General features: G+C 50.5%; 1 protein-coding gene across 2 annotated transcripts in view; it reads left to right on the top strand.

The window, feature by feature from the left end:
* The first annotated feature begins 10,913 nt into the window (after positions 1-10,913).
* Positions 10,914-23,488, top strand: part of MACROD1 (mono-ADP ribosylhydrolase 1) — a 134,899-nt gene continuing 122,324 nt past the window's right edge. Inside the window, exons 1-3 of one of the 2 annotated variants that reach the window (XM_080912371.1) lie at positions 10,914-11,301; positions 17,895-17,996; positions 18,738-18,854. In XM_080912371.1, the coding sequence (XP_080768497.1) occupies positions 11,010-11,301; positions 17,895-17,996; positions 18,738-18,854 (511 nt within the window). In that variant the 5' untranslated portion in view covers positions 10,914-11,009. The remainder of the gene's footprint in view (positions 11,302-17,894; positions 17,997-18,737; positions 18,855-23,488) is intronic. The other variant, XM_080912370.1, reaches the window with a different exon arrangement.

Below are 23,488 nucleotides of genomic sequence, written 5' to 3'. Positions count from 1 at the left end.
TGTCCAGGAGCTCTATGCGCCTCTACTATTGGTTTAAAGTTAAGTCAATCATTGGGATTTCTTTTTCATTGGTTTTCTGCGAGTCTTCTCCCTTAGCCCTGCCTCCTCTGCACCTCGGGATTGGGCGCTCCGCGACAAGCCCCGCCCATATCAGGGCTTGGCTAACTGAGGGAGGAGCAGGCTTTCACGACACGGATTGGTTGGTGAGTCCGTCAATTGTAGCTGACCTGGCCGCGCCCATTGGTCCTGTTCTTTCTGGAAATTTCCACAACTCTCATTGGGCTGAAGGACTCCTAGACGGAACCGCCTTTCAGAGAAAAAATTCAATTGGGTGGATGAGTGGGGAGAAATTGTCCATTCTGGGCGCTGATTGGTTTAGGCAGCTGCCCTGTAAGGGAGTGCTCGACTGGTGGTTCGTGGGAGTCGAGCATCTGGCCGGGTGTTGCCGGGGCTTTAACAGCGTTATAGGCTGTTCTCCGTTAGCCTGAGAGTGCTGGCTCGCGCTTCCTCACATCGCGGCTGTTAGGCCCCGAATATTCCCAAAATGCTGCGGGCCACGACCGGCTTCCGCTTTGCCGGCCGTATGACCGGCCGCTTGTCCTTAGAGGAGCGGCACACTTTCTGAACTCATTTGCAAGCTTTGGTCACTGCCAGCAGAAATGCTACTTTGATTGCAGGCTTAGTGTGTAGTTTATGAAACAACAGAGACTGATCATCAGGGGTCTGGACAGGGCTTGGATAAGGAACCTGGGTTCTGGTGCCCTGTCTGTGCCAGTAGCGCCAATGCACACCCTCTCCAGTCGGGTACCCCTTATCTGTTCGCTTATTCCTAGTTCTTTCTCCTGCCTCGCTTAAGATCGGAGGGAATGGGCAGTGGTGGCATACAGCACTCAGGAAGCAGAGGCAGGCGGATCTCTGAGGCTAGCCTGGTCTACATAGTGAGGTCCAGGACAGCCAGAGCTATCTATACCAGAACTATATAGTGAGACCGTTTCAGAGAGAGGGAGAGTGCTGAAATTACAGGCGTGGACCAAATGTGGCAAGAATACTTTTTGGGTGAGTGGAGACTAAAAGAGGGTCTTGTCTCTACACAAGCCCTCTCCCCTGAGTCTCCAGCCTTCTGTTTGACAAAAATAAAATAGAAAGGTTACAATTTTTTTTTATAATTACAAAAGTCTTGTATAAAAAGTGCATGACTAAGCCGGGCATGGTGGCACGAAACTTTAATCCCAGCTCCGGGATGGATGTGGCTCACTGTGAGTTGTAGGCCAGCCTGGCCTACAAGTGAGTTCCGAGACAGCCAGAGAGCTCTGTTACGCTGAAAAACCGTGTCTGGAAAAAACAAAGACACCGACAACAACAAAAACAGTACATTACTGCAATCCCAAATTTTGGAAGTTGGAAAAGGCAGGGCGGTGAGAATTCAAGGCCAGCCTGAGTAAATGGGGGGAGGGGGGAAGGAGGGGAGGGAAGAAGGGAAGGGAAGAAAGGAAAGGATGGAGAGCTGGGAAGGGCAGGGCAAGGCTGGGATGGCTTGAAAAGGTGATAAAAGGTGTTTACCCCCCAACAGGCAACCTGAGTTTGGTTCCCAGAACACACATAACCCTGGACAGAGTTTTCTTCTGACCACTGGGGCACAAATGCTCCACACTCACATCCTGAAGGATACTTAAAAAAAAAAAAAATCTATGTATTTTATGAATGTGTGTATATTGCTGCTGTCTTTATTCAGACACACCAGAAAAGGGCATCAGATTCCATTACAGTTGGTTGCTGGGATTTGAACTCAGGACCTGTGGAAGAGCAGTCAGTGTTCTCAGCCACTGAGCCAGCTCTCCAGTCCCAATACTTTTCTCTTTTGGTTTTACAAGACAGGGTTTCTCTGTGCAACAGCCCAGGCTGTCCCAGAACTCACCTTGTAGGCCAGACTGACCTTGAACTCACAGAGACCCACCCACTTGCTTCTGTCTTCCTAGGTCTGAGATTAAAGGGATGTGCCACCTTGCCCATCTATGACAATGCATTTAAAACAAAAAACAACAACAACAACAAAAAAAACCTCAAAAAGAAATGACAAAAACAGGGCTGGAGAGATGGCTCAATGGTTAAGAGTACTGTCTTCTCTTCCAGAGGTCCTGAGTTCAAATCCCAGCAACCACATGGTGGCTCATAGTCATCAGTACTGGGATTCTGGTGTGTCTGAAGAGAGTGACAATATATTCACATACATAAAATGACTTTTTAAAAATTACAAAAAACAAAAACTAGTTATTGGTCTGGGGAAATGGCTCAGTTGGTAAATTTTACTATGCAGGCTTGAGGGCCTGAGTTTGAAATCATGTAAAAAGTTGGGTGTTTTTGGGCTGAACAGATGGCTCAGCAGTTAGGATGGTGTCCAGCTCCTTAGAGGACCCTAGTTCAACACCACAAAGAGCAGCTTGGGGCTATCTGTAACTCCACCTCCAGGGGATTCCACACCTCTGGTCTCCATAGCCACTGGATCATATTCATTGCATGTGTGCATGTACATGCACAATTAAAACAAAAACTTAAAAAAAGAAAAGCTGTGTGTGTGTGTGTGTTTTTTTTTTTTTTTTTAGCTCTTTTTCTCTTGCTATGAAGAGGCACCATGATCAAGGCAAGTTACTAAAGAGTTTATTGAAGTCTTCAGTTCCAGAGAGTGAGTCTAAGACCACCATAGGGTAGCATGAGAGCAGGCAGGCAGGCCTGGTGCTGGAGCACTAGCTAAGAGTCTGCCAGAGACCTGGGTTGGGGGAGGTTCCCGGGAGTCTATGGAAGTGACTTTAGCTGAGACTCCTAGCAGTGAGGAGATACGGAACTTGAGGTGGCCACCTCCTGTAGCCAGGCAGGACCCCCAATGGAGTGATAAGAACACCAACCCACCCACAAAATTCTCCACCCAAAATTTGTCCTAGCTCCAAGATGTCCAGGGACACAGATGGAGTAAAGACTGAGGGAATGACCAAACAATGACTGGCCCAACCTGAGCTCATCCCAGGGGCAAACAGCAATTCCTAACACTATTAATGGTACTCTGTTATACTTATAGGCAGGAGCCTAGTACAGCTGTCCTCTGAGAGGCTCCACCCAGCAGCTCACTGAAACAGACGCAAACCTTTGGAGCTTGCAGAGGCTTATGGAAGAGTTGGGGAAAGGATTGAAGGCCCCGGAACAGGAACTCCACAAGAAGAGGAAGACCAACACAGTCAACTAACCTGGACTACTGGGACCTCTCAGAGACTGAACCACCAGCCAAAGAACAGACACATGCTAGATTTAGGTCCTCCACACATATGGAACAGATGTGCAGCTCTGTCTTCAGCTGGGTCCCGAACAACTAAAGTGGGGGCTGTCCCCAAAGTTGTTGCCTGTCTGTGGATCCTCTTCCTCTAACTGGGCTGTGGATCCTCTTCCTCTAACTGGGCTGCCTGTCTAGCCTCAGTGAGAGAGGATGCACCTGCCCCGCAGAGACTTGATGTGCTAGGGTGGGAGAATATTCAGGGGGGACCACCACCCTCTCAGAGAAGGGAAGGGATTGTGTGAGGAGGGGACCAGAAGGTGGGGTACTGATCCGGATGTAAAGTGAATAAATAAATAAACTGATTAATTAATGGGAGGAGCTTACATCTGATCCATAAGGCAGAGAGAGACCTAACTAGGGATGGTGTGTGCTTTTGAAATTTCAAAGCATATCCTCAGTGATAAACATCCTCCAACAAGAGTATGCCTCCTAATCCTTCCCAATCTGAACTCCAGGTATTCAAATAGATAAGACAGTGGGGAATTCTTATTCAAATACTATACTCTATGGAAGCACGCATCTATAATTCTAGTGCTGGGGTGTCTGGGAGGATATCTGGGGCTTGCTAGCCAGCCAGTTTTGCAAACTCAGTGGGTAAGCTCTCAGGTTCAGTGTGAGACTCTGTCTCAAAAAAATAAAAGTGTCAGTGTGTGTGTGTTAGTGTGTGTTTGTGTTAATGTGTGTATCTGTGTGTGTTAGTATGTGTGTTAATGTGTGTGTTGATGTGTGTATCTCTGTGTTAGTGTGTCTTAGTATGTGTGTGTTAATGTATATCTCTGTGTGTGTCTGTGTGTGTTAGTGTGTGCGAATATGCATGTTGTTAATCTAGCACCAGGAAGGCAGAGGCAGGTATATCTGTGAGTTTGAGTCTGGCCATGCTATACACATCTGCAGGCCAGCTGGAACTACACAGTGAAACCTTGTATCACACTCCTGAAAAACATAAGTAATTAAAAATGGAGGGACTGAAGAAATGGGTGGGTGGGCAGTTAGTACTATTGCAGAAGACTCTGGTTCCCAACACCAGCATGGGAGCTGACAACTGACCAAAAATCTACTACAAGGAAACCAAGTCTCCTATTCTGGCCTCTTAGGGCAGTACACACACAGATGGTGCACAGACATACATGCAGAAAGCACACACACACACAGAGGCTTAAAGGCAAAGAATAATTGAAGATCCCTTCCTCTGACCTCTGACCACCATGTATGCGCTCACACATGCAAACGCACGCATGCACAGGCACATACATTAAAAACTCAAGGTGTGGGCCTTTAGGTGGAGACTGTTGGGACACTCTGAAGCTTTAGCTTCCAGTGTCACAGCAAAGTCCCACTGAACACAGAAGTGTGAGCTTGTGTTAGCTCCCACACACTACAGAGGCTTCTGTCCTAGTGACTCAGGCCTGTGTTCCAAAATACTGCTGTTCAGGGTGAGTTTGGACTCAGCATGAGACCACAGTTCCAGTGGAGCAAACACCCACCCAGTACAGCCACCGTTCAATGGCAGTGTGTGGTGGGTAAACAGTGCTAGATGTTGAGGATTCTGGGAGATCTTCCACTGCTGGAGAGAGGAGTTGAGATAACTCTGGCTTCCTTCTCCCACCAAGGACAAGGTTCTCTTCAGAGTTCTTTGAGGCCCACTAACCTCAGTGGTTCTGACTCCTAGTTCTCCTGCAAAGAGGCTGAGCGTCCTGATGGGTTGGGAAAATTGAAGGAGAAATAAAAGAGGGGGAAGTTCTCTTCCATTCCTGTGAACCTGCACAGAGCACCAGGCCCTCCCGAAGCCAGATGCTTGGAGGACCAGAACAATGGTAATTATCTAATCACTAATCAGACAGCTGAGGGCAGTACGGGGACTGAGTGTCTCTACCAGCCTCGTGCCTATAAATACCATCTCAAATGGCTCCTAGAATCCCAGTTTCATGTCAAAGCGCACTCCTAACTCCCAGGCTTGTTTGACTAGCTGCCTCCTGACTTCTTCCCTTCATGCCTGGCAGACACTTCCGGGAATTTAGATCAGGTCCCATAATTGTCCTCCAGGCTGGTGGTCCATGGTAACACCACTAGCATTCCAGTAGTTTTAACTGGAAGCTGAATGCGTGTTTAATTATTTTTAAACTGGAGAACTTCAACTGTGTAGCCCCACAGTAACTTTGAACTTGGATTCCTAGTGCTGGGATCACAGGCCTGAACCACCATGCTCAGCTTTCTTGAGTCTCCTCATTTATACCCCACACCCAATCCATGAGCAAGTCTGATGAGCTAGGGAAACCTGGGACCTCTACCTCTGATAGCAACAGAGAAAGCTAGGCTGACTTTCTGAAATGGCAGCCAGAGCGAGAGGGGACAACTTCCCAAAGTGTTTCCCAGCCTGTGCTCCCAGAGCCTGTCTTGTCAGGCATGCAGCAGAGTAGGTGACAGATGGGGCTTATGTCCTTCAGAAGACCACTGAAGTGAGGCTGGCCGCCTTGGCCATGACAAACAGGAGCTCGGAATACCCTCAGAGGTTAGGAAGTCAGACCATCTCCCAATTGGGGACCATTGCATGAGGAAGGAGTTTCTGGGATAACATTTTCTGACACTGGGATATGGGCATGCGTATTTACCTGCATGTATGCCTGTGCACCATTTGAGTCCCTGGTGCTCATGGACACCAGAAGAAAACACCAGATCCCCTTGAACTGAAGTTGTAGGAGATTGTGAGCAACCATGTGGGTGCTAGAAACCAAAATCAAGACTTTTGCAGGAACATAAGTGCTCCTAACCACGGAGCCATCTCTTCTACCATGCCTTGGCCTTTTAAAAAGTTTTTTTTTTTTTTTTTTTTTGAGACAAGGTAGGTATCATTGGCTGGTCTGAAACTTGCCTCTGTCTCCCAAATGCAGGTATTAAAGGTCCCACCTCACCAGGTTTCATAACAGTCTTTGAGACAGTATCTCTTGTGGCTGAGGCTGGCCTCCAACTTCTAACCCTTCAGCTTCCATCTCCCAAGTGCTGGGGTTACAGGTGTGAGCTACTACATCTGTCTCTGGCCATTTAATTTCTTATTTTCTTATTTGTTATTTTCACATCTGATGTATGATGTGTGTGTGAGTATGTGTGTTACAGAGCATATATAAGGAGATCAAATTTTTGCTTCTTTTCTACCACTGTGTGTTTTTGGAATTGGATTTAAATTGTCAGGTTTTTGTGACAAGAGCTTTTACCTGCTCCACCATCTTATGGGGCTTATTTAACTATTGCTGATGTAGGACTATACATACCCCTGGCTGGCCTCACACTCACTACGTAGCCAGTGATGACTCTGAGCTTTGGATCCTCCTGTCTCTACCCCCTAGAGCCAGGATTACAGGTGTACGGCACCATGCACAGTGCCTCTGACCTTTTGAAATTTTTATCTTAGCATCCAGCAAACCTGCATAGTGCTTCCAAGTCACCCTACAATTTTATTTACTAAAGAAGAATTCTGTTCTTTGGATGAAAATAAGCAATCCAGGGGTTAGAGGGTTGGCTTAGTGGCTTAGGTTCTAGCATTTGTGAACTCTCAACCACACTGGATGGGCTTTGATGATTCAACTGTCTTTGAATCTTTCTGCTCCTGTAAGTAACCCTTCACCCATATTTCTGCAATATAACCAATAAAACTCATGATTAAAAGTTGCATTTATCTGTATTTTAGTTTTATTGTGAGCTCCCTATGTGGACTGAGCAGTCCTGTGTGTGCCATCTCCCCAAGAAAGGTTTTGTCACACAACATGGGTGTCCTTGGCCATCCTAAAACTTGCTCTGTAGACCAGGAAGGCCAAAAATCCACAGAGATTCACCTACCTCTGCTTCCTTGTGTTGGGATCAAAATGTGCTTTAATCTACTACATTTCAACTCAGTGAAATGTAGTTTTCAAAAAATCTATTAGGGAATTTAATTACCTATGTTTATAATTGGCATTCATTTTTAGAAGACAAGAATCTGCAGAATTTATGAGTTAATTAAATATTAATCAAAGAATAGTGAAGCAATTGTTCTTATTTTTATAAATATTGGTGGATTTATAAGTAGAAAACTAGCTTTGCAAGATGCACTTAGTTTTAAGGAAACCTACTTCCTTTTAGATGTCTACATTTTAATAAACAGCATTAATTTAAACATAGGAAGTACTCTATGCACAAAAACCTCTTTCCAATACTTAATCCTCAGCAGACAACACCCTCCACTTTAGCCCTGCTGGAGTGCTCAGTATTCCAGAAACTTCCATGCCTCTGCTTCTCCTCCTCCTAAAGATAGCTATTTCCCTAATCCCAGTATCTGGGAGGTAGAGGCAGGAGGGCCATGGGTTCAAATCATCCTTGACTATCTCTACAGAGAGTTCCAGGCCAGGAATTAGGAGTGTAGTTCAGTAGAGTATTTGCCTACCTCGAAGAAAACCTTGGGCTCCACTCTAAGTACGACTTAAATCTGCTGTGGAGTTCACACCTGGTATCTCAGCAGTAGAAGTGAGGCAGGAAGACCAGAGTTCAAGGCCATTCTCTGCTAAACATCCACTTGGAAGCCATCTGAGCTACTTGAGACCCTATGGCAACACAAGATAAACTGTGCCGAGCTTTTGGGGCTGCTTCAGGAATTTGACATTGGGCTAGGATAAGGAAGTAAGCTCCGGCAGGAATTCGACTTTGGTCTAGGACGGGGGAAATAGGCTCAGATAAGAATATTTACTTTTGGGCCAATACATAGCTCAAGGTAAACTCTGCAGTGGAGTGTGGCTTTTCTTTAATCTGGGACGTCCGGATAAACTCCCTAGAAACAGTGATCATGGGACTTTGTTTATTGCCTTGCTTATTTGTTCCTTGACATAGAACTGGCCTTATTCTTTGCCTGTACTTAGAATGGTATAAACGCAGGCTGGGAAGAAAATAAAGCTGCTTCAGTCTCAGCACTGGCTGGAGTCACATTTTAATGTTGTCTAATTGTCTTTTTCTTTTCAATTCTCACTCCCTCCCTGGAGACCTGGTTGCTTGACTTAGCTGGCTTGGTCAATAGAGGTTTCAGTAGCATAGAGCCTACAGGACTCTGGGCCAGATGGGGTCCCAGCACTGAGGGGGGAAATGAACCCAAGTGCCCAACCCCCAGCTTAGACGCTACCTCCAGTACTGCGTGAAAGGGAAAACCTGCTTTTCTCCAATGGAGTCTCATTATAAGGCACTGCTGGGCTCCACACTAGACTACCAACATAAGACAAACTCACCAACATTTTAGGAGGTTCCTTGTCTCATAATGCTTTGCCTCAGCATTAACCTTATTTATCTTTCTTTTTCTTCCTTACGGATACCCTTTCTGGGAGTTTATGGGATCTCTGTTTGAGAATGTGAGCATCTCTGCATCTATATGAGCTTCTTGTGTGTTTTCTTTGGCTCTTTTTCCTAGCCGTTTGTTTCCTTGTCTCTATTCTCTTTTGGTTTGGTTTTATTTTATTATTTTTAGATGCCTGTTTGTATTCTGAGAGAAAGAGAGAGGGTGTGGATATGGGCGTGTAGAGAGTCAGCAAGGATCTGCAAGAAGTTGGAGAAAGGGAGGAGAAAGGGAAATATAATAAGAATATATTGTATGAAAAATATCTTTTGGGGGGGGGCGATGGGTTTTTAAGACAGGGTTATCTGTAGCCCAGGCTGTCCTGGACTTGTTCTGTAGACCAGGCTTGCACTGGTCTGCCTGCCTCTGCCTTCTGTGTGCTGGGATTAAAATGTATGTCACCATCCCCAACTGAAAAACTATCTATTTTCAATTAAGGGGGGGAAAGAAAGACTGTATCTATAGTGCACTGGGCAGCAGGGTTCTGGTTTACTCAGAGTTCCAGGGGCTAAGCCCCAAGGACATGGATTTCAGGCCATGAGTAGAAAGCAGCCTTCCCCTTAGGGGTCAAAATGTCTTTTGGGTGGGTCCTTGTCTTTCCCAGAGCCAGAAGGATGGACAGCAAACTGAGGGCCCTTCAAGCTGTTCACATCCTAAACCTCTGGAACTTGGGAATATAGCCCCTGGCAAAGGGAAACGGAGGCTGTAAACCAGCTGACTGGGCAAGTACTGACTTTTTCCTGGATACTGATTGGGCCAGTGTTACCAAGCCCGGAAAATGGTAGATGGAGAACTAGAGAGCCAAGTCCTCACCACATGAAAGACTGAGAAGCCTGGGCCATTGTCAGGCTGCAGGAAGGAACTACAGGAAGGGCCATGTGACCTCTGGCCACTGGAAAATTCTGGGAGAAGCTCCCTTGGAGCTTCCAGGAAGGAATGAAGCCAGAGGCATGTAATTCTGGTGACTCACACGGGATTGTCTCACAGAATTTAAGATGAGAAATCTGCATTGTTTATGCTGCCAGGTTTGTGGTGAGGTTTCAGTAGGAGGGTCATTCACTTTGCTCTCTCTGCTTTTTGTTTTGTTTTCCAGGAACTGTGCACCATTTCTGTGCCTGGTGTCTTACCAGGCCAGAAGAGGGCGTGGCATCCCTTGGAACTGGAGTTACAGATGGTTTTGAGCCACCATGTGGGCACTGGAACTAGAACTCTGGTCCTCTGGAACAGCAGCCAGGGCTCCTGATTGCTGAGTCATCATCTCTCCAGCCCCAGGATTTAAAGCCCACCCCCTCTCCCCTCTTTCTTTTGAAATAAAAAGTAGGGTCTCACTGGCTAGCCTTGGTAACCAGCTCTCAAGTAGGCTAGGCTGGTGTGGAACTGAGTATGAAGTAGTGGCTAACCTGGAACTCCTGATCATCCTCTCTGCCTCTGGAATGTTAGGGTTACGGGCATATATCATTAAGAAATTCGAGAAGGGGGAAAAAAAAGGGATCCTACTTAGTTCACTGAGTGTTGCTATACACCCAGATTCATATTCTCTGTGTGTCTCTATCTCTCTCTTTAATATTGTTAGACTAACTTATTAACTGAAACAGGGTCTTGGGTCTTGCTATGTGGCTACCCTGTAAGTCAGGCTGACCATAAACTTTCCTAGGATCCCCCGCCCTCACCCTCCCGAATGCTGGGATTATAAGTATGCTCCACCACGCCGGTTTGACACCTAGGTTTCTTTCAAATCCCACTAATGCCTTCCTAGCTACTGTGAAATAATGTAAGCGCCGCTTGGCCCTTGGAGCTTTAGGGAGGTCATCTGGGCTAGGGAGAAGTCGCCCCAACCTGACACACAGGTCCTCCGCACCTATCACCTCCCCTTGGCAGGTTGGAACCAGAGTGTGGACCAGACGCAGAGCTAGGTGATGTGTAAGGCGCTAATACAAGTCCAGGTCTCTCTATGCCTGCAAAACACTCGATAGGGACGGAGTTGAGTTTTGAGTCACGGCAACTAGGCGGAAAGACCCAGGCGCGAAATTAGGCAGAAAAACCCAGGCGCGGAGTCCCTTGCCGAGTCACCGAGCTTCCGAAAGTTGGCTGCAGCCACACTCGGGAAGACAGACAGGCTGGGTGCGCACGTGTGTGTACGAGTGCGTGGGCGCAGTGGGCCCGACCAGGACTACAAGTTCCAGGGTGCCCAGCGGCGCACCGCCCGCGGTCTCTAAGCAGGTCGCCACGGGCTGGCACGCGCCACCCTTGTCCCAGAGTAAATAAGGGACTGAGCGCGACTCTCCCGAGCACCGTAAATAGAGTCCGAGTGGGCGGGGAGCCGTCCGGAACCGCCTGCTCATGTCGCTGCAGAGCCAAGTGTTCGGCCGCCTGGCACAGCTGCGCGTGGCGGGGCAGCTGCTGGTCTCCCCGCGCCCCTGGCCCGGCCGCTCGGCCGGTGGCCCGCGGCCCCGTGGCAGTGCGTGCGGTCCCCTGGTGGCGCTGGGCAAGCACGGCTACTGCGCGTGGTTCTCAGCGGGAGTTGGGGCGTGGGGGGCGGCGGGACGTGGAGCCTGGGTGCGCACCTGGGCCCCCCTGGCCATGGCTGCGAAGGTGGACCTGAGCACCTCCACCGACTGGAAAGAGGCCAAATGTAAGTGTGAGAGCAGGGCGTGGGTCTCCCCGGCCGAACGGCACTCCACGAGCACCTGAGACACTTGGGAACCCCTTCAGCCCACGTCCATGCCCAGTTCCTACACCAGGTTACCCCTTGACTAAACGAATGGGGAAGGCGGCTTTACCTCAGCAATGGTCCCTAGGCAACCCCTTCCCCCATCTCCCACGAGATCCTCTGTGACCTGCCACCTTCCTCCATGCATGCACAGGAGGAAAACTGAGGTCCAGGGCCAGAGTCTACTTCCCCAAGGTCAGGCTGGGAGTGTGCAAAGGCAAAGTGTGGAAGCTTGGCCTATCACGTAGGGTCAGATAAGCCCTAAGAGTGGCAGCTCGGGTGTCGGCCTATCTGGGAATATGGTAGGTGCCCGTTTTGCCCTCCTGCTGGCTTCTGGCTCCTTGCCAGCACTCTGCCCCTTCTTGATGGACTGGGCTCATAGAACTTGGAGAGCAGACTGACATCAGGCGTGGGCTGGTGAGAATCACTGACTCCCCTAAGAATGAAAGTATTTCTCCTGAATGGGCATACTAGGAAGGGGCCACGGATCCTGGACAACCTAGTCTCTAACTGGAATGCAGAGTCCCAAATAGCCCTGAGTGGCAGTCCAGCTGCCCCTGCCTTTCATGTCAGTCCTTCGCTTATAACTCTGGGCGGATCCTCCTCCCAAAGAGCGGCTAAGGCCATTGGCTGGGCTGCTGCTGGGCGTGACCATGGGGGCTGGGCCATCTGGATCAAGCAGGGTTGAAGGTAACCTCAGATTGGTTCCTTTTTAGAAAAGAGAACTCAAGTTTGCGCAGGATCCCAAGCACTTGGTCCTCTTTGGGAGCAATGAGAACTTGCCATTCCTTCAACCTTGGCCGGGAGTTTTGGGGCTAGTCCAGAATCCCAGCAGAGGGTGTTAGCGTTCCTCCTTACAGTCTTGCTTACCATGGAAAGCAGCAACCCAGGGAGATGGGGCAGTACCACGCCTAGTGTGGGGTCTGCCTCTGTTTCTAGATTCTAATCCTTCTCCCCTCAGTGACCCTGAAAACCAACCTGGGAAAGCTGATGGGACTAGAAGTTCCTCAACTGCAGAGCTGATGCTGTTTTCTCCCCTCTGTGCCAAGCTGGGTCTGTGTGAGTGAGGTGAGCTGGTCCTTGAGGCTCTGGAGAGGCTGATCTCTGCTTGCCATTTCCAGTGGGTTTATTGGGATTATGGAGGCCAGTGCTGTGTCTGGCTTTTAGGCTTTTGCGTGGGTCCTGGGGATCAAATTCCCAGGCTTACATTGCAGGTGTGTTTACCCACCCACTAAGCCATCTGTCTCCTAGGCCCTCATTCAATAAACTTTCACCTCATGCCCTATTGGGGCCAGCTGTAGGATTCAGCAGGCAACAGTCTATCTAGTGGAGAAACACCATGGTAACATAGTCCTCTGTGCACTAGGAAAGTGGTGGCTGGGACTGGGAAGGTCAAAGGTAACTTATTAGGGACTGGAGGTAAAGCAACCAGCTGGGGAAGGGCATTCTGGGTCCAGGAGATAGGGCTAGATTTGGAGGAGGTGATCCCATTGTGACCAAATGCAGTCTCGAGACGCTGGTGACCGAGGCTGGGTGGTGAGACAAGACCTCTCGAGTTTCAGTTACCTAGTGTGTGGGAGCGGATACTCCAAGCCTCCATGACTTGGGACAGCAGGCTCTGAGCATGGAAATGTGGGGTGGTCTGGTCTAAGTCTTCCTTTTAATTAATTAATTAATTTATTTAATGAGAGTCTCTATATAGTCCTGGATGTCCTGAACCTTGTTATGTAGACCAGGCTGGCCTCAAACTCAGAGATCTACCTGCTTCAAAGACTCTGTTTTTTTGTAAAGAACAAGAAAAAAGACTAGGGTCGGTGCCACACGCCTGTAGTCCCTGCACTTGCTTGGCAGAGGCAGGTAAACCTCTGTAAGCTCCAGGTCATTCTGGTCCACAAAGTGAGTTCTGTGCCAGCCCTAGGGCTACATAGTGAGTCCCTGTGTCTGAAAACAGAACACTAATCAAGGTTGTTCTCTATAGCCCCGGCTGGCCTGGCTCCCACTCCGTGGTCCCCATGAAGACATTATGACAGCTTATGCCTCTTCGCCTCTGTGTAGTAGTCCATCTTTACAGTTTGGACATCCATTCCTCTGCAGACGGGCATTTGGGTTTCCTGTGCATTAGGTTCCTCAGACCATTCTGACACATGTCCATCCCTAATAGACATGTGTGCTCAGGGATATATCTAGGTGAGGACTAGAAATCTAGATGCTTGCTTTCCTGGGTGATTTTCTGTCAAAGACTGGCACTCAGACTCACACAAGACTGACGGAGTAGGCAGTTTAGGGTGAAAAAGTATAATATCGGTAGGTGTGGAAACTCCTGGTCCCTTAGGCGGGGCCTCCTCACCCTATAGGACAGCTGAGGTACAGTCCTGGGGTTGCTCAGCGGCACACGCTCATTCAGAGCTTTAGTTTTTGCTTGCTGCTGCCCACACTGATCCTAGGTAAGGGAAGACGGAAGAAGGCAGATCTATTCTGACTCGTGGTTGCTCTAATCGTGGTGGTGCACATCTGAGGCAGGAGGGTTGCCGTGAGATGGAGACCAGGATAGGCTATATAGCAAGGACCCGGATACATGGCAAAACTCCATCTCAAAAGGAAAGTAGGACCATGGTGGCTGGAGTGGTGACAGATGAGAGACCTGGAGCAAGGCAGGAATGAGGCCTAAGGCCTAACCCTCAATGACCAGCGCCTGGTCCTGCCAGCCAACTCCCACCTCCAGACCAAGCCTTTAAAATGGGACCTGAGCCTGTGTGGGTGTTCAGATTTAAAGCTTAATCTGTGAGTTTGAGGCCAGCCTGGTTTACAGAGTGAGTTCCAGGAAAGTCAGGGCTACACAGAGAAACCCAGTCTCAAAAAAAAAAAAAAAAAAAAAAAACAAAAAAAAACCCCAAAAAACAGAAGACTGGAAATATTCACAGTGAAAGGCATTTGGCTTGAGGGGATTTAGCCAGGGCTATCAGGAACTTTGACTTCTTGTTTCATTCTGGGCTAGAACTGTACTGAAAAGAGAAGGAATATTGGTGCTCTCAGAATCCAGCAAGTCCCAGGATCACTGTTGCATGCTCCCCAAGCCTCTATTTTCTCATCTATGAAATGGGACCAATAGCTCCTGCTGCAGTGCTGGGGTCACATTAGAGTGCCACCTATAAATTGTCCCCTTGCTCATCTCTTCCCAGGCTCCTATCCCCTCTGGCTGGGCTTGACAGACCGGTCTGCATTCTCTCCCACTGGTAGTTTATGGTATGATCCTAACGCTTCAGCTGCAAATACTGCTGCAGTAGCCAGGACTCCTCAAGGACCTGGGGGACCTCATCTCAGTGTCTCTGATGGAACTGCTGAGCCACCATACTGTCCAGGCACACCTGAGAATTAGGGGTGAGGGCCTCTCTTCCATGTTGGGATACAGCCATGGCCCACCCCAGTGTATGGAGGCAGGTCCAGAGCAGCAGTGGGCTTCAGACTCTGTTCCCCAATGCTTGTGCCATAGGCTTGGATGAGTCACTGCTCCCAGGGGCCAGTGGGCACAGGTGATTAATGTCACAGAAGCCGAACACTACTGTGTTCAGGTGCACAACCTTATCAGCTGCGCCCAGCTGGTGTTCTGCAGACTCAGCCCCCCCCAGCCTGTCTCATCTCTCTGAACGACATCTTGCAAAGTGCCATAAAGATACTTCTTAAAACACATCATTGAATTCCCGTTTGCCTGGCACGCTTTATGGCTCTGGCAGAGTTTGCTTCCTCCTGCCCAGCTTTTGTGCCCACAAGCCTCTGGAAGCTTAGTCTGGGGTCAGGCTTCCCCATCAAAATTTACTGCGAACATCTTTTTACAACACCTGTCTCAGTGAGCCATGAAAAATACTCTTTGCCTCTTCAAAAATGAAAATGCGTGTTTTACATCTTTTATAAAAAAATAAAATAAAATAAAACCCACTTGTGCTTTAAGTTTACATATAACTCGATGGAAGGAGGCAGACAGTGACTCCTGTGTGTGGCAGAGCAGGCCTGGGGGGGTGTGACCCTGAGAGATGGAACTGAGCTGAAGAACAATACTTAGGCCTCGGGGCAGAGAAACGTCTCAGGCTGTGTGGCATCCAACACCTCAGGAACCTGCCAGGGCCCTGTTTGGAGATGGGCACACAGTACTGCTGTACTGGCCTTTTATTTGTGTCTAATGTAGCCCAGGCTGGCCTTGGATTCCTGATCTTTCTGTTTCTACCTGACAAATGCTGGGATAACAGCTACCATACCTGGCTCGTGTTGGCCTTTTGAAGTTGCGTCTTTAGGCCTGGGTGCTGACAGGGATAGACTGACAAATGATTCTGAGACTGGGTAGTGGTTGGTGGCAGAGACAGGGTGCAGTTTCTGGGGAACAGTGCTCTGTTTGGACTCCATTGGGGCAAGTAGGCCTTGTGAACCGTGGCCACTCAAACCACCAAGGTCATGGAGAAGGACAGACCCACCCCAGGTTTCTGTCACCTGGGTGTGATGAGGCCTAGATCATTCTGTCTCTCTTCTGAGGGGTGGCATTTGTCAGATGTGTCTGTTAGGGATGTAGGTTTTCTTGGGCAGTGGGACTCATTTGTGGTACCAGGGCTGGTTCCAGGCTGACCACATCAGCCGTGCCTGTAGCTGGTATACAGTGGCTGGCAAGCAGTTGGGCGGTGTCACCACGGCTTCCTGGTGCCAGATCCAGGTCTAGCCAGCTGGAAGCATCCACACTTGATTGTGCCAAGGTTCGGGGTGTCGTTGGTTATGATAGCACACGGTAACTAGTTCAAGGCGCTAAACAATGGCTAAAGGTGCTCTGCTCCTGATCTGAGAAAGGCTTTCTCCTCCCAGATCTTGTGCCATTGGGCACCCCTCTCCCGGAGGAGCCTGTGGTGCTACAAGGGGGCCACATTGCAGTCCCACTTGCTTTTTCGAAAGCTGTAACTGGTGATTGAACCTAGGACTCAGGCATGCTAGCTAAGCACATTACCATTGAACCAGTGCTCTCGGCCCACACACAGGGTCTTGATCTTAGTAGACCTTGTCTCTGACCTAGAGAAGAAATCTGAGGCTCAGACTTGCCCTTGAGTGTAATTGGAGCTAACGAGGAATGAAAGCACCATGTGGCTTTTCTCCGCCCCTCTGTGTTCCCCCTTCCCTCTCTGCTCAGGCTGTTCCAGCTTCCCTCCACATGACCCCCAGATGCTGCCACTTGCCTCGGTGCTTTGTCAGGCAGGTCCTCAGCCTGGATGACTGATGGCTCAGTCCTCACTCTTCACTGAGTCACCCATGGATGCTCGCACACAGTGTGCACTGGTGAACAGGGAGCTCCTTACATGAATCTTATTAGCCAAGTTTCAGGGAGGAATGTACGTAAGCCAAGGCAGACTCTCAAGGTTCTTGGTGGAAAGCAGAGGAGGAAACGGAGAGGGTAAGGAGAAGAAAACTGTCTGTCATTCCAGGTAGAGCAGAAAGGCCGAAGGCAGAGAATCACCAGGGCGTTTGAGGAACGGACTGGTAAATTGCCGGTCAATGGGTGGGGGCATAGTTAGGTTTGGAAATGGGGTGTGTATTCCAAGGGTCAGCTTGGGTCAGGTCATGCTCTTAGGTTTGAGCTGAGTCTCACCTACAACAGGGTTGGAACCCAGGGCGTTGTGTAAACTTTCTACCAGCTGGTCTACATTCCCAGACTGAACTCCTACCCGTGTTCTGATGCCATTTGTGTTCACTCATGTGACTTTTGCTGTGTGTTGTTCCCTCTCTGGTGATGGTGAGGGCAGGCACTGCATTCTGCTCATCTGTGTTTGAGGGACCTTGGTTGGGCTGAGCCTAAGTGTATAGTTAGCCTTGTGCCAGCAGGGGGAGCCTGTGAGCCATGAGCTGGACTAAGCTGTTACCGAGATGCCCTATCCTGGTGGCAAGGGAAGGTCTGACAGGGCAGGGGGACCATCTTGGCACATTCAGTGTCTGTGAGTATGTGGGAGCCTGGGTCCTTTCTCACCATCTGAGTGACCTCAGGCTGCCTCCCAAGTGCCCGCTGCCTCATCTATGAAAATGGGAGCATTTGCTTACAGGCTGCATAGAAACCCTAGCCAGTGCGGGGAGGATGCTAACACTAGGCACTAGATATGGCAGAGTCTATATTTGAGGATCTTTGTCTTACAGCTAGTGACACTGGCTGACAAGGAACCAAGTCACCAGCCTGCCTGGCTTAGTGTGTTCAAGTTTGCAATTGTTCTCCAAGGGGCATCTTATCCCCATACAAATAAATGTCTAGAGAGATGGTTAGGTACCAGGAAGTGGCCAGGTTGAGTTCTAAACTGGGTTCTCAATGGCTGAGCAGGTCAGTCCCTGGTCTCCCTGGGACTTCAATTTCCCTTCTTGAACAAAGACAGCAGGACCAAATGTTGTGGAGTCTGCCTCAGGAAGCATGGCTGGAAGGAAGGATTATACCCTTGGACTCAGCATGAGTCCTCAGGATCAAGGGACTGGTCTGACCAATCTTGTCTGTCCTGCCCCTGCAGCCTTTCTGAAGGGCCTGAGTGACAAGCAGAGGGAGGAACATTACTTCTGCAAGGATTTCATTAAGCTGAAGAAGATTCCCACGTGGAAGGAGACAGCAAAAGGTATACCCTATTCCCTGGGCGTGAAACACCCCACCCCCATAGAATGTCTTGGGAGGATCTTTAAGAAGTATCAATTTAGTGCTCCCTACCAATTGAGTGCTCCCTACATGCATCCAGGAGTACCAATTGGGTGCTCCCTACATCCAGTTTCTCTTCATGTGTCACTTCATTTAATTACTAACACTGCCTGAGGCCAGTTTGATTTGCAGTCCCATGACAGCATTAGAAAGCCAGCTCCAGGCCACATAAGCCATCCACCTTGGGTAACTCAGTTACTGGGAACCGGGATTCAATGCTGATGCACTTTCTTACAGGGGCATGCTAGGGAACTTCTGAGCCCTGAAAGTGCAGGTCTGATAACCCATGACCCTAGTCCAGCCACTTATCCCACCTCAGACTCTGTTGTGATACCTATAAGATGGGGTGTGTAAAACCCCATGGTAGGGCACTACGATAATCCCAGCACTTGGGAGGTAGAGGCAGGCAGGTGAGGAGTTGAACGTCAGTCTTGGCTGTGTAGTAAGTTTGAGATCAGCTTGTTTCAAAAGAATAGGAAATGGGGGGGGGGGTATGTGATATCACTAAGGTCTTCTAGAGCATTATTTATTGTAAAGGCCTTATGTACACACAGTAGGTGTCATCCATACTTGGATGTCATTAGCATTAGTGGTCACCAGGGCTCTGGCTGAGTGACTCTTCAGTAAAGGCTTTTTGTGTGACCCCTGACCCTACCTGTTCCAGGGCTGGCTGTGAAAGTGGAAGACCCCAAGTACAAGAAAGACAAGCAACTGAACGAGAAAATCTCCCTGTTCCGTGGGGACATCACCAAGCTGGAGGTGGATGCCATCGTCAACGCTGGTGAGTGACTGGCCTGAGTCAGAGGCTGGGGGGGGGGCGCACTTCGTCACCTGAGGCCTGGTCGGTGTGCCAGAAATGGGTGGGCGCCACCTGGCTCCAGAGAGGCTCCCAGCTGCTAGTGTGGATGGCCTGCTGGCGCCAACGGAGACCAGTGTGGCTGCCACTTGGGTTTGTCTTCTCTTGAAGCCCTGACCTGGCTTCTGGGGGCGCCTCCCTCTGCCAAGCTGCCTTGCAGCTCTGAGGCCCATTAGCAGTGGGGATGGGGATTGCTGGCTGGACCAATGCCACACTTCCCTGCCTCTGGGAAGAGGCCACGGCCAACTCTCTTCATCCTAGGGCAGGGCGGGGGGGGGACTGTAACTGCCCCCCCTCCACCAGCCCCACCTCACTTCACAGGTGAGGGAGCTCACAGAGGGAGGGGAGAGGACAGAGGGTCCCTCAGTTCCCTGGCAGCTCTCCAGTGCCTGGGCCGGGAGCTGCTCAGCTTCCTGCACGTGGTCTCTTCTTGCTGGCTTGGCGGTTTATTGTGATATTGTGACGGGCAGAGTGGAGGCAGCTGCTTCTGTGGGGGGAGGGAAGAAGGCAGTGTTTGTCTGGCTGAGGTCAAGAAGCTCTGGGAAGAGCGCTGGAGTCATCAGGAACTGGTGTCCGGATTAGTAAATCTAGCACATGTGTAGGAACTTCCTGGAACAAGGTCGGGTGGCTTCCCTCCTTCCCTCATACAGCCCCCAGGAACTGAAGCAGGCAGTAAAGGTGCCTTTTTCTATGATTCTGTGGCTATCAGGCCAGAGCTGCTAGCACAGAGCTCCAACTCACAGGAAAAGTGCCATCAAACCAGCCCCTCCCCTGTGCAGCCCTGGGCATCCCAAGCCCCTCCCCTGTGCAGCCCTGGGCATCCCAAGCCCCTCCCCTGTGCAGCCCTGGGCATCCCAAGCCCCTCCCCTGTGCAGCCCTGGGCATCCCAAGCCCCTCCCCTGTGCAGCCCTGGGCATCCCAAGCCCCTCCCCCTGTGCAGCCCTGGGCATCCCAAGCTCCTCCCCTGTGCAGCCCTGGGCATCCCAAGCCCCTCCCCTTCGCAGCCCTGGGCATCCCAAGCCCCTCCCCTGTGCAGCCCTGGGCATCCCAAGCCCCTCCCCTTCGCAGCCCTGGGCATCCCAAGCCCCTCCCCTTCGCAGCCCTGGGCATCCCAGGCCACCTGGCCTGCTCTGGAGTAGGTCCCTCCAGGACTCTAAAGCAGGGGACTGCTAATACTGTCCATGCCTCTTTGGCCTCCCCAAGTAACTAGACACCCTGCAGAGGTGGCTGCTTCCTGGCCCTTTCCCTTTGTGATCTGGGTGGCATTTCTGGCAGGGTTCTAGGCTGGTGTTTGTAGAGGACCAGCACTGTCACACACACACACACACACACACACACACACACACACACACACACATCTGTTTTAGGCACACAGGTGATGGCTGGCATCCAATGCCAGAGAGAGCTTGGGTTACCTTTGCATTTCTGCTGTTGCCTCTGTGTGTCTTCCTGGAGAACCTGACACAGTTGGTAGGTGGCAGGGAGTTTGATGAATTTATCTGACTGAAGACAGCCTTATCTGGTTTGTACACACTGCACCAGCCCCTCAGGGAGAATGCTGTTACCCATCCCAGAGGTCCTCAGGACGTCTCTTGGTTCTGCCTGGCCCTGGCACCTGACCCTGCCAAAGGTGTGGAAGGCACCCAGTTGTCTTTTTCGGTTGAGCTGCAAAATGGACAATGGAAATCTATCGGGTTGTTGGGGACACAAACTGGAAATGACACTCATTTACCACCTGCACAAGAGCCAAGGGTTCAATACCCGCACTTACGACACCATTAGCATCATGCTGAGTGCCAACTCAACAAAGCCAAGGACTTGCTACTTCCTGTAGATGACCAGCCATCTCTGGCTTGCCTTAGTGGACCCAACACCTTTTAGTGTATTCTCTTGAGACCTTTTTCTAGAAAGAGGGTCAGTCAGGATTCAGAATGGCAAGCAGTGGTTGAAGCAGATGTTGGTTCCCATGCAGAGGCTGCATCCCCACTGTTTGATGTAGGTATTGGTACTGTCCAATACCTACATCCTCAGTAGCCTGGGTTATCTCAGACCCTTGGGGATCTTTTGGGCCCTGGCTTCACCCTGTCAGTGTCACCCACCAGGGGGCAGCAGAGATCGTGTTTCTAAGGAGCCCATAAATCACCCTTTATTAGTGAAATAAAAGTCGCAGGCAATGTGGGGCTTTTCAGGGCTGCATAAATCTGCGTCTGAGCCTCGTGAAACCCATATGTGCTTAATTCATATGTAAAGTTTCAAGTAGGAAGAGAATGCGTGTCCATTAAATTCTATTTGACTTGATTATAATCATTAGCCGTGAATAATTGCTTCTCATTGCCGACCGCAGAGCCACCACAATAGGCGAGAGGAGAGAGCAATTATCTTGGGGTGGGAATTTTTAAATTTTTATTTTTGAAGCCAGGGGTGGCATTGGCCTGTGGGCATATGATGGCCTGTGGAGCACAGTGTGGGGTGGGGGTGGCTGGAGACGTTGCACTGGAGCTCACACTGTGTGCGTGCGTGCGTGTGTGCGTGCGTGTGTGCGTGCGTGTGTGTGTCTGTCTGTCTGTCTGTCTTTCTGTCCATCCTCATTTTGTTCTCACTTTGTTCCCAGATGAGGAGGAGTGTCCCCCTGGGCCTCACTCCAGCTTCAAGAACATGGAGGAGAGGGGAGGAAGTAGGGGGAGCCTGAGGGGGCTGTGAGAGAATGGGGAGACTTGGATCTTCCTCCTACCCTGAGAAGTGGCAAGATTAAGGGGGAGCATCTCTAGCTAGGTTGTAGGCATCTCGGTCCCTTGGTATAGGAGCCAGGGAATGCTTGTAGAGGGGAAGTCCAGTGCCCTCCTCCTCCCCTGTCCCTTCTCACTCCCACCCTCATCTTTCTACTGGCCACCTGGCATTTTGAAGCCCGGGACTACTTTCACATCTGTCTTAATGGTATGTGTGATGTGACTGGCGTGTGAGGTGGTGGGATGTGACGGCGTACGTGCATGTGTGTGTGTGATGTGGATGTGTGCTATGTGACAGAGGTAGGGTGCTTGGGGCAGAGAGAAGGAGTGAGTGCCTGGCAGTGAGTGGCAGGGCTTAAGGTCAAAGGGCAAGCCAAACTTACTAAACTCTCCTCACGGCTGCCTCATGGGCTGATGGCCAAGGCCATCAGGGCAGTGCCCAAGAGAGCCCCAAGCTCTTGCCGTCTGTGCTGGCTATGGCTCCTGCCCGAAGGGGTATGCCACATCCATCTTAATTAAACTGACTGCCACCCACGCTGGCAAGATAAGCTAGGGAGCCCCCTGTGGCCACTCCTCCTCCGGGTATGGGCGATGCCAGGGGCAGTGCCTGTGTCTCAAGCTCTTCCTTTGACCCCTGGGACTGAGTCTGGGTTTCTCTACTCGGGTGGGAGGTGCCGTGCCCTTTGCAGTGCTTGAGTCTTCCCTCTGCCTCAGGGAATGGATGTGTCCTTAGCACCATGGCTGGTGTTTGTGGGCTCCTGTCCCTGAGATGGCCAAGTCCCAGTTAGGAAGTCTGAACACAAAGACCCTCATTCTTGGCCAGCCCAGGGACCCAGTGGCCCAGCTTTGACCTTAGAGTCATCTTAGGGCAGAGCATACATGAATGTCACACTTTGTGCAGACACAACCATTTTTTCTCTTCAGAACAATCTGAGGCTACGCATGTATGTATGTCAGAGCACTGAAGCCTTTGGAGTGGAATCTGGGGGCTCCTGCCAGCACCTCCCATCTCTCAGGTCCTCATCTGAAGACCGCCATCATGCTTGGGCCCCTGCCTGTGTGCGAGTGGGGATGACACATCCTCAGACCTGACACACAGAGGGCCCCAGTAAATTAGTCCTGGGGAAGTCAGGAGCTAGAGCAGCTAAGTAGAATATAATGTGACACAGCGCCGGGAGGGAGGGTTGAACAAAGTGTTCGTGAAGCCGCGGGGACCAATTAATTCTGCAAGGAGGTGGCGGGGGTGAGTGGGTCACAGAGGCCTTTGAGGGGCCTGGGTTCTGGGGCCTGGCCTTAAAGAATGGGTGGGAAGCCATGTCTCACAGCGACAAGCTGGCCTCGCAGGGAGACTTTTAAGCTGCTTATTTATTTAAAATAAGGCTTGAGTGGCACTCAGCTTAAGTCCTGAGGCTTTGATTTCTGAGAGCCTACCCGCCTCTTATCCCCCCACCCCCACTCTGCCGTCCCCAAGCCCTTGTTTCATCCCTTCGCGCCGCCCTGAAGGGCACTGGAGCCTGGGGTGTGGAAGAGCAGGCCCTGACTCTGAGCATCTGGCCACCAGTGAGCGGCCACACTGCCCTGCCCTGCTCTGGCTGTTCCCCAGCCCTGCCTAGGCTGGACTGGAGCGGGTGATTTAGAGACCGCCTTGATGGACTAGCAAGCAGGGGGCCGCAGGGACAGCAACTGCCTGGTGGGAAGTGATCTGACGCTAAACTGTCGCCGTAAATCGCTTTATCTGTCACTTCAGATTTAAATGTGTTTGCTGAGGCTTGCCGGCCGCCGACGGGATAAAAAAAGCTCCGCATCCGTAGGGGCAGGGGCAGGGGCAGGGGC

This window comes from Micromys minutus, assembly GCF_963924665.1.
Source record: "Micromys minutus genome assembly, chromosome: 2".
NCBI classification, from domain to species: Eukaryota; Metazoa; Chordata; class Mammalia; order Rodentia; family Muridae; genus Micromys; species Micromys minutus.
Note: the sequence above shows the minus strand (reverse complement) of the source record. Positions and strands in the feature narration are given on the sequence as shown.